Source organism: Temnothorax americanus, unplaced genomic scaffold, assembly GCF_048541705.1.
Source record: "Temnothorax americanus isolate GAGA-0224 unplaced genomic scaffold, ASM4854170v1 Scaffold13, whole genome shotgun sequence".
Lineage (NCBI taxonomy): Eukaryota > Metazoa > Arthropoda > Insecta > Hymenoptera > Formicidae > Temnothorax > Temnothorax americanus.
The window spans coordinates 2,243,015-2,260,127 of record NW_027509264.1 but is presented as its reverse complement, the minus strand read 5'-3'; the positions used below and the strand labels follow the sequence as shown (position 1 = coordinate 2,260,127).

At 35.7% G+C, this 17,113-nt stretch overlaps 1 protein-coding gene across 11 annotated transcripts; it reads right to left on the bottom strand.

Annotated features, from left to right (window-relative positions):
• Positions 1 to 4,005: 4,005 nt before the first annotated feature.
• On the bottom strand, positions 4,006 to 16,996 carry Pi3k68d (phosphatidylinositol-4-phosphate 3-kinase catalytic subunit Pi3K68D). 11 transcript variants are annotated; one of them, XM_077400277.1, is made up of 27 exons: positions 16,128 to 16,551; positions 15,742 to 15,980; positions 15,378 to 15,590; positions 15,084 to 15,157; positions 14,917 to 15,023; positions 14,741 to 14,785; positions 14,190 to 14,439; positions 13,793 to 14,013; positions 13,616 to 13,724; positions 13,378 to 13,539; positions 13,054 to 13,283; positions 12,868 to 12,967; positions 12,351 to 12,770; positions 12,070 to 12,271; positions 11,822 to 11,995; positions 11,409 to 11,675; positions 11,134 to 11,322; positions 10,815 to 11,046; positions 10,484 to 10,630; positions 10,155 to 10,403; positions 9,604 to 10,040; positions 9,336 to 9,492; positions 8,304 to 8,539; positions 7,954 to 8,154; positions 5,837 to 6,033; positions 5,242 to 5,492; positions 4,006 to 5,085 (listed from the first exon to the last, which is right to left on the bottom strand). In XM_077400277.1, the coding sequence occupies exons 2-27, from the start codon at positions 15,978 to 15,980 to the stop codon at positions 4,912 to 4,914; spliced, it is 5,283 nt and encodes a 1,760-aa protein (XP_077256403.1). In that variant the 5' UTR covers positions 16,128 to 16,551; the 3' UTR covers positions 4,006 to 4,911. The 11 variants fall into 11 exon arrangements, with proteins under 11 accessions (XP_077256403.1, XP_077256395.1, XP_077256394.1 ...); XM_077400269.1 differs by lacking the exon at positions 16,128 to 16,551 and adding an exon at positions 16,587 to 16,996 and having other exon boundaries at positions 14,917 to 15,157; XM_077400268.1 differs by having other exon boundaries at positions 14,917 to 15,157.
• Positions 16,997 to 17,113: the final 117 nt, after the last annotated feature.

The following is a 17,113-nucleotide window of genomic DNA, read 5'->3' as shown; positions in this document are numbered from 1 at the left end:
ACTGAAAAGCAAAAACGTCGACTTATTGAGCTTATGCCGTTAGTCAGACAATAAAACACATAATTATTACACTTGTCTCGTTTCTTTATTACAGATTGTGTGGGTCTAATTTATATAGATTTAGTAGTTTACTTTTAGTTGTAAACTTTTTGTCTCCTCAATATATGTGCTCGAAAATATTAATCATCGACTATGTTAGATATTTGAAACTTATCCTTCATAATAACATAGATACGAAACGTCCCGTGATAATCTTGTCTTTGTCAGCAAATAAATTTATTCTTACTCCTTTACACATTATCTGCAATTCCATAAAAATCTATATAATCCCTTTTAATTAGAAAAGCAAGTGACTGTAACAGAACGTATATAAAAACCAGTAGAAATAGACAGAACTCGAATAATTTTGTAAATATGTAATGCTATTAAAATATAATATGATGACAATGAAGACCCTAATTCAATTGACAATAAATGCAGTTTTCATAATTTTTAATCTAAAAATGTTTAACTTCAGTGACTCTTCTTTATCTTTTTTACTTCTGTGACTTTTTGCCATGACTTTTAACCTTCGTTCCTTAATTTATTTTAAGTTGTATTATATCTTTTATCTATAATTTTATGACTCGTAACTTCGTGCCATTGAATATGGAAGAATAAATAATTTCTCTCTCCTACAACACGATAAACGCGCGAAAAGAAAGGAAAACTTGAATAGACGAGGATAACTCGATATACCCATCGCGTTGTGCACAACCGGAGAGTTATAGTTACGTGAGGCTACGGACATTAATTGGCGGACATCTTCGTTGCTTCGCCGAGTCGGCTTTAATGATCAGCCCGTAAAAATGTTTCCTATTTTTATTTTTTTACGATGCCATAAACACTTCGCCGCTGAAGGCGCGCATAGTGCCTGTTGCAGCTTGTTTATACGGCGATATCTTTTCATAAGCATTTGTAATTAATTCAAGTTTTGAAAAAAAATATATATATAATATATATAATTAAATAAAAAATATATATATATTACTTCCGATTACTTCTGTACAAAAAAAAATTAATTCTTGTGAACAAACTTACTCAGTAAAAGATTTTTTCTACCGATAAAACAGATCTTACTGTAACATTTAACAATTATCGCTTGTTTGATCTCTCAAATCGTAAATATGTATAATATTATAGCATGTGTGCAATAATGTTGCTGGGAGAGATAAATTATTTCTCTGCACATACGCCTTAGCAATTTAATTTTGCTCCAACGCGTGCACTTTTCATCTATATATGTGTTAACTTTTTACGGAGCTTCAAAGCGTCGCGCCGTGGTTTATTTTCGTCGAAAGCTCTATCATCTTCAAAAGAATCGGAATTTTTGGAGTCAGAATATTTAGTTTTACTGCAGCGAGGCGACTGTGTGAAGCGCAACCTCTCGATTATAGCACCTGCGGGAAACATGATGGCACATTGGAGCGCGCCGCAACGTCTCATAACTTTACATAAAATTAGTACCTAAAAGCCCTTTGGCCTCGGAGGCCGCGGAAAGCTCTCGCACTGGCATTATGGCCGGTCGGAAATTCAAATGTTTAATCGGCGAGCATAACATTAGATCCTGCGTAATAACATAACCGGGAGATTGCTAGATTTTACCTCAAATGTGATTCAAGGTATGCGGCTAAATTGAAAAGAAAAGGATAGTAGGCGCGTGTAAAAAACTTCCAAGATTTTTCGCATTTTATATTTTTATAGTTATTATATATTATATTGCTTTAAAATAATTTTAGAGTTTAATATCATTGCAATCGTCGCATATCTAACAAAATACTAAAAACAACGGACTTTTTTAAAAAAATTTAAAACCAAAAAATTAATTTAAAAAAATTATTCGTGAGAATTTCACAAGTTTTCATTATTAAAAGCTTATGTTATTGCGCTTTATTTTGGACGACGATTCGTACTAATGTGTTTTTGACACTTGAAATCGCGTTTTGCATCAAATTCTGCATACTTTGAAACTCGATGCTGTCGATGAAGTGAATTAAAAGAATAATGTAATTTTATACGCACGACTGAATGTCTATGGTATGCGCTGTGTCATATGTGTCACAGTTGTCGCACGATCGCGCGTGTACGATATCTCGGTAAGCACACACGAGAGCTATTAATTGCGATTGCATAATATTTACGATGGCGTTTCGAATAGCGGTTCTATCTCGTTCCGCGCGTGTGTATTGCGGGATACTTGCCAGAAAATTACTCATTAGCAGCAGGACTGCCGGGGACCTGATGAAAACAGTTTTTCTCCCCCTTCTTTTACCTCTTTCAACGAATTAAGAGATTGCCAAATAATATAAGGCAGATACAAAATAAATAAGTAAGAAACATTTATATTAAAAGTATTTATATAAAATAGACTTTAATATTAAACTGATATATCACATTGTCAAGTAGTTGACGAGACAAATGACGACGTACAATGAATCGCGCGCGAAAATAATTGCGCATCGAATGATTTCTGTTTACTTTTCTGCGCGCGTTGGAAACTCTTTTACTGCGTGCATTCGCAAAACTAAACGTAAAATTCGGGCTTCGAGCCCAAGCTTATTGAAAGGGTTGATCCCTATGTTGGGGAAACATTAAGAAGAACTGCCTTTGAGCGGAAACATCCGGGGTGTATATTTTATGCTGACTACTTTTCATAGTTCAAATTTAGACGTTTCAGCAAAACGATAATTTTCAAACCGGCGCCGCGGCGCTTTAATTGACGTGCCGCACGTTCGAACCAGGTAGTTTGCGTTTTTTCCTTTACTTTTTCTAGCCTGAACCTCGCTCGAGATTTGTGTAACAAAAGAAAAGAGAGTTAAAAGGAACGAAGGAACTACATCATGTCGATGTTTGTTCCGCATTTTAGCTTGAAAAAGCAGACGCCCAATATTTTATTTCTTTTCAGAGTAATTAGGAGTTCTAAAATCTAACGAATTTTTCATAATTTTTACGAAGAAGAATACACGACGAGGAAAGTACTGTAACACGTACCTCGGGACTTTTTGGTCGATTGACTCTATACGATTTCGAATGGGTTTCGAAATAAATTGCAGCTTTCCGCGCAAAGTGGAGCAATTCCGCGTCCTCGCCATATCCGTCGCTCTTTGATTTCCGAGCGATTTTTGGCACGCGAAATAATTCGTTAACGCGTTTCTCGCCGATAAGGCGACGGCGACGTTGCGAGAAATGACGCATTATGTTTGCGGCAGATAATGCGTCGGACATTTCGTGAAGCGCCCAAATTGGCAGCTATTCTTAACCACGTCGATAGAATGTAAAACTATAACGCTTTATATAGGCATAACTTAATTATTATATTTGTTAATGTGTTTATATCTGTTAATACGTAAAACTATCCTCTATGATGGTTTTAAAGGTCTTTAAAAGTTTAAATATACGCTCTAAAATATAAAAAACCAAAGTATAATATTATAGTGTTAAACTAGGAATTGTATCTTGCTTCCGCCTTTCTCCTCAAATATTCATTACATTATTACTCATATAAACATGTGTATATATATATAGGTATATGTGTACATACATGATGTGCGAGTGTCCATAATAATGTATCATGTTTGGGTCTGTAAGTCTAAATTCTGTGTGGTTCAGCTGGATCAGTTATTCCTGCGAGAAATTCTGGCGGGCCAGGATTAAAGTAGTAAAGTGGCGCCTCAACAACGAGCGATTACGAACTAAACTTCATCAGAGTTCCATCGATATTATATTTGTATATAAGCACCACCTTTCACTGATAAAGAGGAAAATTGATTTTTTTTTTTTCATTTCAACAACACATATGAAACAAGGATTGTTAGCATTTCTCTTATTTAATTGCAGTGAGTGCAATTATTTTTAAGATAAAGCAGTAAACATTTTCGGAACTTGTCAGTGACGAAAGTAATTCTAAAAATATAAAAATTTTCAAATAACGCATGGCGTAACATATCTGCAATAAATAATTTAAAATTGATTTATTACACAGATTTAATAGTATATTTACAAGTTTCATCAATAATACAATTGTTCATTATAAATGAGGCCATTACATAAACAGACAATTATGTAGATTTCTCTTTTAATAAAATAACACCATAAAAGTCCGTGAAACATGATTCTGTTATATGTTGTATATCAAAATTCAACTTTTTATATACTATTTTTATATCTAATTTTATATGATTAGATATATGTCTGTAAATAGAAAACTGCAAACTCTTTCGTTCAGATTGTAGAATTGCTTGTTATAAACGTTATATGATATAAAGTACATTCTATTTACAATTGGTGATTATTAGTCAGTAAAAAGTGATATAAATAAATAAGTGTATAAAATTTTGTATAAAAGAGTAAACTTTCAACATAAATCTAATAAATTCATGCTGAATTTGTCAGATTTTCAGATATAATATACGTCAAAAATACAATTAAAAGAATATGCACGTACGATATACAATTCTGAACTATTGTAACATTTTTCTTTTTATCTATTTATTATGCAGGCTCGATTTAGATGCTTTTTAGATTCTGTATTACTGTCATTATGTATATCTCTTTTAGCAATTATTGCAGAAGTCGATTCTCCTTCTACATATAGTTATCTTCTTTCAAATATCACACAATTTTTCACATTTATCAATTTCGGATCTTTACTTCGTCAAATAGAAACGAAGCTCTGTTAGAGATGCACGAAATTATATAAATAAAAATTATTTTTATGTCATAAAGCACGATGATTATTGCACTTGGCTGTGCATAATAAAGAAGTTTTAATATTGTGCGCTAATACATATTATATCATCTATATCTTAACAACAATATCTATGAGCATTAAGGGACTTCTATATATACTCCAGGGCAGTCTTTATACTCGCTTTATCGTACGTTACCTAACGGAAACCATTCGATAGTTTCGTTTGTCAAGTCGAGACATCCGAGCGGCAAACTTATACCACCGAGAAATTCATTCTCCTGCAAAGTATCGTGATTCCATATCGTTGCTTCAAGCGTTCTCTCTCTGATCACTTCTAGGGGCATTCTATACTCCAACTAGTGCAAAAAATGAGTTATAAAACTTATCATATAATTGATTAATTATATAACGGATTGCATCTTTGTATCTAGAGCTTATCCATTTTCTAAATGTATATAGTTTATTACCAAGACACAGACCGTGTATCTAAAGACGTAAAAATTTGATTTTACCATCTCCATGAATGATGGGTGACAATTCTTCTTTACTACTTTCGTTTTCCGTTTCGTCGCCTTTGTAGGATCGGGCTTGAGGTATACCTTCACGTACGTATTTGGCTCTTGAGCATTAGCCACTTTAGGGAGTCCTCGGGCATGACAAACCATGACAGATAAGGTGCCGCGAACGTAATGAAGAGCCAACTTGATCTGACCGCTCTGTACGTTGTCTCGAACTCTTTTCTCGGCCCACCAATTATTTCCCACTGTTATATATATAAAAGCGACATTATTTTATGTATTATTTCATAAATTATTAACTGTATTACATAAGTTTTAAACTGTTATATGATATTTTCAGATAAATTATATTTTTGACACAAAACATAATTTTGTCAGATATTAATCCTATTTACATAAATATAAATATACATATATTTGCTTTTTAATCATTGTAATATTTTGTTATAATTGATATTTAGTTTTCGTTCAATTTATTGTTAGGTTTATTATTAATACAAATGTATAAATGTTGCTGCGCTTAAGGAAATTTATTCCGAACTGTTAATAGCGCTTACAAATAATAATAATAATATATGTCAATTCAAACCTTTGACTTTACGTAAACGAATGTCGGGGTTCTTTTGGTCTCGTAATAGCGGATGGAAGAAAGTGTACACCAGATCGCTTTGGGATATTTCTGGTGCCATTTTAAACAAACTTACAAGAAACTTTTCTATATCCGCCCGTCGTTTATCGGCTACTTGCTTAATATTAGAACGTCCCACGCTCATTCCACTTGGTAAGCTGTAAAACAAATAGAGAGAATCGATCTTATTCTCGCAATGTGAGTGAATGAATAGAATGTTCTGTATTCGTAAACATTCCTATATATTCCCGCCACACTCGAAGAATTAACACAGGTATCATTATATCGTTTCGTAAATAAACAACATAGCAGAGGCCAAACGGCCGCATTAAGTAGTAGTCACATTGTGAGAGCTCTTTGTAGCAAGAGGAAGAATAAATTGAAACTCAAGTATTTTATTTTGAATAGAGTGTCGTATTAATTAATGTATTTCTTTAACGTTTAACGAATTGTTCCACACTCGTTGATTAATCATTGTATGACTAAGACTGTTATAAATATGAGATATGTCTGATTCTAATATCAGATGATCTGAAGATAACACATATCAAAAGGAACGACATTGTGCGCGAAGAGCTTTTACGTTTAAGATATCCTCTTACGGTTCGTATGACATATTGTCTTCGTTCTGTGTCGCTTTAGAATCGCGAAAAGTATTTTGGTTTGTGACAACGTAACATACAAACAGTTTTTCCTTTAAAGCTGTGATTAGTTTAGCTAATCAAGTCAATCTGGTACTTGATACTTTTTTTTTCTAAAGCAAGTACGGGCAATAACAGGAGCTTTGACACTTTGACAGTTCTGTGTTGTAAGTACATAAATTATTTTTGAAAATTGCAAGCAAATAATCATGCCATTTCACGTCATCTTATATAAGAAAAATTAATATTGCGAAATAACAAAATAAAAAATATAACGTAATTTTTTAGGATACAAATTACGTTATATAAATATACCTGATATTTAAAAGAGAGGAATCACAACCTGTTAATACATCAAAGACTTCTTTTCACAAGAGTAAGTAATTTTATACAATATCTTTGTAATATTTGCAGAAAGATTGTAAAATATTTTTAATGTCATCAGTCATGTTTATCAGTACAAATATGAAAATGTTATCTGTAGATAATTTAAGAATTCATTTACGACTTGAAAGTCTTTAATACAAATTAACTGATTTCTAAAGATTTAATACTAAATTTGGAAGAAAATGGGCCTAAAATGGTTTCGAGCAAGTCTATCGATGGAGGAAGAAGCGGCCAAAGTTCCAGAAATGACGGGCTTCTATCGGAGAGTTTCATACTTTGAGTCGGCAATTCCGAAAAATGCAGAAGTCTCAGGTGTACCTCCTTCAATCACAAGTGATTCAACGGCGAGTGACGATAACGAAACAGTACAATATGACCGTTCAAAAGCAGATCTTACAAGTCAATTATCATCGTCAATTACTGATTCGGATGAAATTACGGTAAAAGACAATGATAAGAAATTACAGATAAACAATCATGCAGTTGAAAATGCGGAACCTTCTACTTCCATCAAAGATCCAAATGTAAAAGAGCAATCAACATGCGGCGACGAATCAAATAAGATAACAAAAGATCGGTATGATATGTCAGATACAAAAAGTCCTATCTCTTCAGATAACGAGTTAGTGATTTAATACAGAGAAAATGTAGATAATGCATGTATATAAAAATATTTTGCACGAAAGATGGATACTTTTGTCTCAATTTGAATATCTTTATACAATTTACCATCTTCTATCTTTCTATATATGTATTTACTTAATTCGCATTTATTATTTATACACTATATTCGAAATTAAGATATAATTTAACTATGTATGAATTAAATATGCAACATGTTAATATTATACATAAACGTAATATTTATATAAAATAATTTAATATATAAGAAAATGTTAATATACAACTTTTGTCTTAAAATAAATATATCTATAAGATTGTGATAATCTTATAATATTATGCTATATTAAGCATCGTAAGATGAAGATGAAAATAAAAATGAGAATATGAAAGGATGATATGCGACTGAGATATATGTATGATATTTACCTGGTTACTTTAGCAAGTGGAAAATGTATGCACAATTTCTGATAGAATTCGCAAAACTCCTTGTATGATCGGAATAGATATGTCGGGTCCGGTTGGCCCTTCCGTTGTATCCGTAAAATGTACATGTAATATTTCTCTGGATCGTAACGTTTTTGATATCCATGAACCTGGACGCTTGTTAACTCACCTTCTTGCTGCATTCTACAAGAATATATGTATTAGAATACGCGTTGACTATTATCCGTGGAAAAATCAGGAAAAGTCATGCTTTAAAAATTTTCGATTTTTTTGCGCCTGATACAGTCAGCTTTACGTTTGCTTATAACGTTTAGCAACAGTGAAAAACTCACGTATACGTGCGTGGAATGAAAGATAATAGCTCCCCCTCAGTGTGTTCTCCGGAGAATCTCATCTGCGCCAGATTATGCAGGAAGAAGTTGAATTGCGTAAACCAACTTTTCAATGAACTTTCTATCATGCGAGCGAAGGTCGCCGCTGCTTCGGGATTTGTTTGTCCAGGAAGCAAAGCTTTCTGCACGTAACTAACTGCGTCCATGGTCACCCCAGGGATACCGGACGAAGTCATCTGCGAAGTCGTGTACTCGTTCATTCTTGCCTTGTTTAAATGATCTTTTATCTCGATATCGTGCAACTTTCGCGCTATGACACTTCGCTTGTGCAGATCACTGAGAAGATTCTTTCGCGATATTAACTTATCCATTGCGATTTATTCGTTGAATATTAAAACAACAAATAAATCTATTTTTTTACACCGCGCGATCTTTATATAAATGCTATTGGACTTTATAATGATTCCTCAACTTTTTTATTCACTCCCAACGGTACTTTACTCTTAACATGATTGACTCAGACTGCTGCAACATACGATATTATGGGAGCGCGGGCGATAAATACTAATTAACTACATCGCATATAGTTTAGTGAGATAGCGGTCCGGTTTCTGATAAAGCACACGGATATGTTCTTCCGTTGTGGTTTTATTGTTTTCATAACGGTGTGGTGACCATACAATTGATAAATTCTTTATTTCAAATATATTCTAAAATTGTTCAAAACCTTTGCATAAAATGTGCATTTATAATAGAAATTAATTCAAAATATATGTATATCAGCTATTCATATTGAAATTATATATATTCCCAAAATAATTTATTCAATATCACTTAAATTTGAGCTGTTTTTAAAGTTTATTTATCTAAACTAAAATTTAAAAATATTACGTTAATAAAATTTAATGGAGGTTGTCGTATATAGCTATTTGTGCAAAAAAATTATTGGAAATTAAAAGATTTATATATGTTACTTGTACCACATAGTGACCAATTATTTACCTCTAAGCATAAAACTATTTTAAAACATACCAGTCCAAAAAGATGAAGAATAAGATTTCCATGTTTCCGCACTATATTAAAAGCTTGACAGCACAAGTCCACAAAATGATGAAATTTCGCTGAAGGTTTATCACCACCATTTATAACATATGCCATATCGGACGTCAGCACAAATGGCGTCCTATCTCTGATTAAAAATGTAACATAAGATTACATATATCTCTCATCTTTTCTATTTAAAATAAAAATATGGTACACATAATATAATTCAGAAATAGATGAAATATAACATACTCACCTCTTGAAGTTTCCAAACATTTGTGCGTCACCGAGAAACTTTCCAAAGTCAATATGAAACAAGTGACCAGATGTCTTTAGCATGATATTATCATTATGTCTATCACAAATTCCTAAAATGTAAGTGGCAACGCTATAGCCGGCACAAGAAGCAGTGAAATTTTCTACCGCCCTCTCATATTCTAATTCTGAAGGGTTATGCTTCGCAAGCCATTCCGCGATCGGTCGATCCTTAAACGATCCGGTTAGCCCAAACTCAACTTGGATCTTCCGTAACGTTTCTGCGTCTGTTACCATTTCTATCATTCCGCGTTTGTGACCAGTGGGCACACAGGCGAAAGTCACCATTTTCAAATCGAGGCCTTCCTTCAACCACAATTTGTCCATAATGCGTACCATTTGGAGAGTCAACATATCCTGCTGCAAATCATCGCCAACCTGGAAACAAAAAGTACAATGTATGTTAATATCAAATTTTTCGATATTAATTTCGAAGAAAATAGTGTTTTGTAAAAAATTTTTATGGATTAAGTACCCATCACGAAAACGTACCTTGAAGATTGCTGGGCTTATAACATTGTCACAACTGATAAAGTTAATTTTCAACGGGAGAGTGAACGACGGGAAATAGGCACATGTCTGTACATTGATACCGAACACTAGTTTGCTGGGAGACAATGGTAAGCATGTTCCATCGTCTTCCATTAACTGACAGTGTATATTTTGTAAACCAGTTTTAAGCGTATCCATTCGTAACGATTCCTTTGTAATTTTGATATTCTCAGCCACTTCGTGCAGGTTCTGTACGGATTACGACTTAAAGTATATTCGAAATAAACAAGACTGTTTAAAATAAGCAAGATACAAAAGTTAAGGCGCACTTTAACTAGCAATTGTTGAGTGAGGAAACTCTTTCTCAGCGCATCTCCGATAACTGCTAATAACGCTCTCAACATTAACTGCAATCTTCGTTGATAACGAGCACAACTGATAGCTTTATCATCTTCCGCGGCAATTTCACCAGAATTCTATAAAATAAAAAGCCTTTATTATTTAATATAAAAAAATTTATATTATTATTAATAATATATATCGCATGAAGCAATTCTCTACAGCTTTAATTAAAAAAGTTATTCTTTATCTACAATCCATACTGTAAGCATTTAATACAAATGCGTAAGCATTTAATGTCACCAATGCTGATCACCCAACCTGTACCTGGGGACTTTGTCCCGGCAGCGCTTGATTTAGTAACCAGTAAATATAATGAGCTATTCTCGGCGAAAGTAAGGCACGTTCTAATAAGAATCGAGTAAGAGGTGATGCTTCGTATGTCTCGTGTTTCATCGCTTGAAGTAACTGCGGCAGATAATCGACCAATTCGTCATTACTTAATTCGCGAATCCAGTCAACTGCCATCTCTCTGACTTTCATATCTGGGAAGCTGCAGGAAAAAAAATAGAAATTGCAGCGTTCTACGAGACGATTCTTCAGGAGTTGTAATAGAGAAATAATCGATAGAAATACATACCATGGTAAAAGTAATTGTAACGCTTGTACCGGAGGCAGTGGACTCCAAATTCTAAGCGACGCATGTAAATCCGGTAGACACGCCCAATCCCAACTGTGTGCAGCTAGTAATACTTTAGGTAAAGCTTCAGGTCTGTCGTGTAAATAATGCCTCTTCTCCCATAGAATTTCTCTCTCATCGATAGGCGGTCTAGAAATAGGAATCAGCTTTTGCAAAATGTCAAAGATTTAAAAAATTTAAGTCTTTCTATATTTTTAATCATATATTAAACATACCTCGAAAATGTATCTTGCTGTGTAATATCTATTAATAATTCTTGTGTATTTTGATCTAACGAGTTGAAGTCTAACGATTCCACGTCATAATCTCGCAATTCCGAGGAATTGGGGAATAATACTTTTCCTCCATAATCGGGTAATTCTACTCCTACTATAGGATGAGTATCGCCACGTGGATGAATTCCAGGCGCCGGCGCCGGACCTAATCGTTTGTCTGCAATGGCTGGCCAAAGGGACAGAAAAAAACTCCCTTGGCTCATAACGCTAGAATTAAAATGAAGGTACATAAAACCGTGCATGATATGAAGCAACAAAAATACAATTATTGTAAATTGATATTGTAAAAGTTTCGAAGATAAAAAGCCGAATGCAAGGAACAATTCGTGAAATGTAGCAGACACATCATTTACCCGTCATAATCAAAGAATTGTATAGCACCCCATCCCAGTTCTTCTTTCTGCATTGCGTTTTCCGCGGATGAGTTGGATTCGTGCTCCGCAGGCTGCAGCGTACGTCCGTAAAGAACTAACACAAGTCTAGCTTCCCGTGGTACTTGACATACACTTATTCCACGAAATTCCAACCTTATATAAATTATATAATTTTTATTAAATCCAACTGGCATTCTTGAGTATTGTAAGAGTCTTTTCGTACTTACCACGAATTAAATAAAATCCTTGGATAAAAATTTGTGCTAACCGTCATTGGTTCTGATAAAACTGGATTTCCCACAGGTCTGGTTCCGTGAAAGATTTGAGCTGCCACTATATAATCATCGTGTTTCCACGTGGTTGGTAGCCTGTGCAGAGCTCCAACACGCACCAGAATAGTATCAATTACTTCTGTCGCAATCAGTGTATCTGTTAAGGAAAAATATATCATGATTATATCATGAAATTTTTTCTTATACAAAGTATATTATTGCAATAGGATTCTTACTTGTCGAAAATTCTCCTTTGTTATTTAATTGAAAATCGACCCTAAACGCATGACAGTAGGTCTCGACGAGTTCCTGAATAGCATCGCGAATTTTATGACAATGAGAGGCAATCACATCAGGAAACTTTTTCCTCAAAGTAACTACAGCATAATCGCCATCTTCGTGTATAATCTCGGGCTTTTTACAGTCTATATTAGCTGTGTGAGCTTGCGGCAAAAATTGGCAGCAAGCATTCACGAAATTGTCAATAGCTTCCGTGATCTCGAATGTCTCGATGTTTCCCATTAAGGCACACACTGCTTTAACTGCTTGCACTACGCCGTGCGGTTGAAGTTGAGGTAATAAGGTAGAACCTTGATTTGTGGTTGCCAATTGTAACGCTGCAGTTTCTACGCGTTCCATTTCCTTTTCTACTGTTTCTATAATCCATAACATAATATTAAAATGCAATGTGCAATATAAATATATTATAGACAAACAATTTCTTTTCATATGCATGTGTGTGTGTAAATATACCTAATAAAATAACTAATGTATCATACGAAATAGGCTGTGACGGTTCATTTGGTAGAATATCTTCTAATTTTAGAGTCTGATCACAATTATCATCTTGCAGCTGGAAAAAAAAGAATAATGGTTTGAACAGTCTGCTTGCGATACATTATAATACGTATACAATATACATATATGTCTGATACTGACCGTTCGAGCAATGGATTGTTTAATTTGTGCTCTGCTCATTATAGCTAATTCGATATCTTTTTCTAATTTAATGCATAGATGTATGTATTCGTATTGTGCTAAGGTTGTGTTAGGTGCAAGGTATTCAGCTAATCCCCATACTCTTAAACAATATTTTTCTACATTTACTGTATCTTCATCCTCCAAGGAACAAGCGACGTTCAAGATAACATGCTCGACACTGCAATTCACTGAAACATAACGTTTAAAACGATTTGCTTTAGATACAAAAGAGAGAAAGTAATCTTACTTTGGAAAAAAAAAAAGATTTTCTTTTTAACTTACCATTACAAGTGAAAGTAATAGATGATACAGGATCTTTATCGTTATTGAGTAATTGTGGATGGACTACTAATTTTATACTTGTACCATCTGGATATAGATTCTCCATTATTGGGCTAACAACGTATCCAATATTTGAACTAGGATTATTAAACGGAAACTCGCCTGAAATTGAACCAAATTGTGAGCAACAAAGATGTATCAATATACCATTATAGAGAACAAAAGATTCTCTACTAACTTCGTATGGACTTTATCATGTTGTGAAATGCCTTCAGATCACAATCATGCAGAGATGATCTAGTTTTAATGACTGTTACGTTTTCATATAATCGTGTTTGACGCTTCTGCTGAAAATAATATTGAAGTATAACAATTATTTTATGAAAAATTAGACAGACATTTTTTCGCAACTTACTCGGCGATCTAAGGAAGTTCTTCGTCTCTCTATGGTATTCCATGCAGATGAATTTCGAGGAGGCAGTGGAGGTGGTGCAGCTGGCGATACAGCTGGCGATTTCGCAGATTTTTCCACAGCAGCATAAACGGGATCCGAGTTGACACTTTCATTTGTGCTGTACATATAATCAAACGGATCGAATGGATCATATACACTGCCACTAACTTGTGATTGTGAATCTGCAAAAATTATTCAATGTTATTTATTAATATTAAAATAACAGAATGTACTTGCATTTTTAGTCATATGTTTCGAGTTTTAAATTTGACATATTATATTATTTTATGCTACAATTATTCTGTAATTATTTTATACCATATTAATAATTTAGAAAAGATAAGATGTGATAATTTACCATCTTTATGCTCTGGTATAGAATTATTTCCGTTGTCAGTCTTAATAAGTAACGGATCGAATGCTTCCAACACGCTAACTCGTACATTTGTTTTGTCCTCTGTTTGCTCGAAACTATTCAAATCTATAAGATTGCTATTTGGTTTCTTCTCTATCACTTTTAATACATTCAACTTTTCATCATCCAAAAATGGTGTTCCACATATGGCAGGTGGAACAGTTGGTCTATAATTCATAGGCAATGGAGGAATCTAAAAAAGAAATGTATAAATATATTCTCAAAACAACTATTTTGAGAAATGTTCGTCATTAATTAATTAAATTGTTTTTAAAAAGTAGCAAAACCAACAATATAGAATATGTATATTTCACATATTTATAATTAAGAAAGATTGAGATAATAAATATGTAGATATATATATGTATTTTTTTTAATATTAAAAATAAATTGAAACATATATATACAACTTATTAATAATACTAATAATACTATAATAATAATGCTATGCTAAAAAAAAATAAGCATCTACCATATCTTCAGATATGATATACCTGCGTGAAGAAAAAATGCTTAAAGATAACAGATTTCCATGCAGGCTGCAAAGAAAAATGTTTTAACAAACTGTTTTGTATTAATCCCGTAAACAAACAAATTTAAAAAAAAAAAAGATTTCTGTAAGAAAATATTCATTTCAGAACAAGGCAAATTCTATAGAAGTTTTTATTACCTGTGGTGCAATATCAGGTACATTATTGCTAACGCTACTAGCTCTTGACATGATAGGGCTAATTCCCGGTGTTCCTGGCGTACATGGTGCTGTGGAAGATCGTGGGCCTGGGGAAAGAGAATGATATCTAAAGTCTCTAGAATGATACGCGCTGACCGAGCTATTACTTCGAGACACTCTTGATTGTTTCTTCAATAATGACGGATGGGTATCCCATTTAGGCTCTAACGATGCTGCTTTTCTGTAACAAAAAGTTTTTAATAAGTCACAACTGTATAAATTGCTATTATATAAACTTGATAATTTATTTCAAAATCGAAATAGAAATAATATAATCATCGTATATGTATGTAAAAGACAATAATTATAAAAATATGCTTGCATAAGTACAGTTCTTTGAAAAAGTGCCTTGTCTCTTAACTAAATATACAAATAACTAAATATTATAAAAATATATTTACGGCGGTGGCGGAGGTGGAGCCGAACAATATTCAGCCAGATTATCCTGCTTTACAGGGCTTGTAAAATTGATTAGGTCGGTAGAAGAATCTTGATTTGATGCGGTAGTCGTCGAATTTCTTCTACACGGTATGGGCGGTGGCGGTGCTAATATTACAGTACTCTTTTGATTTGTGTTAATGGATCCTGGTCTTGGTCGACTTCTGCATTGCAATCTATACATATTACGCAGTAAACTGCTTAATTGTTATGCAGTAAAGAGTTGCACCTCCATCAAAATTGCCAAATTGATACACATTATAAGACACAATTAATTTTGAAAAATTAAAAACAGCCGATTGGAAGGTGAAATGTCAAAATATGTACCTTTCTCCTTGCGAGCTGTCCGTCTCCGACAAGCTATTCGTATTGCACACATTGTTTTGCGCGAGGCACGCCTGTCGCACGTTACTAAGCTCCAATCGCAGCTTCTCCAATCTGTACTTCTCCAGAGCCAAGCTTTCCAGACTGAGGGCCTTGGCCTGCTCCAAGTCCTCCTGATACTTCCTTTCATGGTCAATCACCGCAGTCTTTTGATCGCAGGTGTTTCTACTGTAGTGTGACATCTGGAATCAGATTCGAAGATCATGCTCGCCGTTACGCCGGCAATACATTCCGATACGATGTGCGTTGCCACGCGCGATTCAACGCGTGCGACAGCCGAATTAGGAGCGGACGACGGTGTGTCCCGTGTAGATCACACACGCTCTAACCTATATCGAGCGGAGTCGCGACGGAGCAACCGGAGCAGAGACTTCCGCTACGACGAGGGACGAGTAAATCGCTGCTGGCCTCGAGAACGACGTCCCTCCCGGGAGTATCTATCGGCTATCGTGCATCCCGTGCGCCGCGTCGTTTCGTGTCACCCTGTAAATGTCACCGCGTCGGATGGATCTTTTTTTTCTCTCTCTCCGGCTGTCGGTCGCGAACAGAGTGGCACGTAGCGACGACGCGTGCGCTACTGGCCGCCAGCGAGCGACGAAAACGCGTGTGTATCGATAAATAACGGAGGGGAAAGAGGGAAAGGGCTGACGATAATAAAGAGAGGAGAAAATCCGGAGCTGGCGGCTGGCGCGCGGGCGAGCGCGTTTAAAGGGCCGCGTTATCGGTCACGCGCGACCAGGCCACGAGGTGACGTTCGAGTGATTCCGGTAAATCCGCCGACGGCTCACCGTGGCATTATTCCCCGAACAGGCTCGCTCTCGGCTCGCTCGCTGACAGGTGCTCGCGAAACACCGCCGTCTGTCTCTCTCTCGCTCTCGCGGTCCTCCTCTCCGCCGCGCCTCGCCGATTAACGGGCCCGGGACCGATCCGCCGACGCAGCGCCGTTAATGCGCGCGCGCGCGCGCGCTCAGGAAAGTAACGCCCTCGCCTGGTGCTCCGCTCCTGGCCCCCCGGTGCTCCGGCGCGTTTTCGGCTCGGGGATCTCGCTCCTTGCGCGCTTCGTTCCGAGCAGCTCCGAGCTCGCCGAAACCTGGACGTCCGGCGTCACACTGACAGACTGACTCGACTCGCTCGAATCGAATACCGAGACACCGTCTGTTACTGATGGTCAACACGCGCGACGGCACTGTGCGGCGGGCGACGCCGCGCGCGTCACGAGGAAGTGGCTTCGCCGACAACGAGCGCGGGCCCGCGCGCTCCTCGCGCCGATCGCGCGCCGATCGGCCGCGTCGGCGAGCCTTATCCGATTCAATTT

Excerpts from the sequence above, each read along its gene's own strand:
- Pi3k68d (XM_077400269.1), bottom strand. The coding sequence starts at position 15,980 with ATGTCACACTACAGTAGAAACACCTGCGATCAAAAGACTGCGGTGATT. Across the intron at positions 11,047-11,133 it reads TTACAATTACTTTTACCATG|CTTCCCAGATATGAAAGTCA; the intron begins GTATGTATTTCT and ends TTTTTCCTGCAG. Across the intron at positions 8,155-8,303 it reads TTCATTCCACGCACGTATAC|AATGCAGCAAGAAGGTGAGT; the intron begins GTGAGTTTTTCA and ends ATATTCTTGTAG.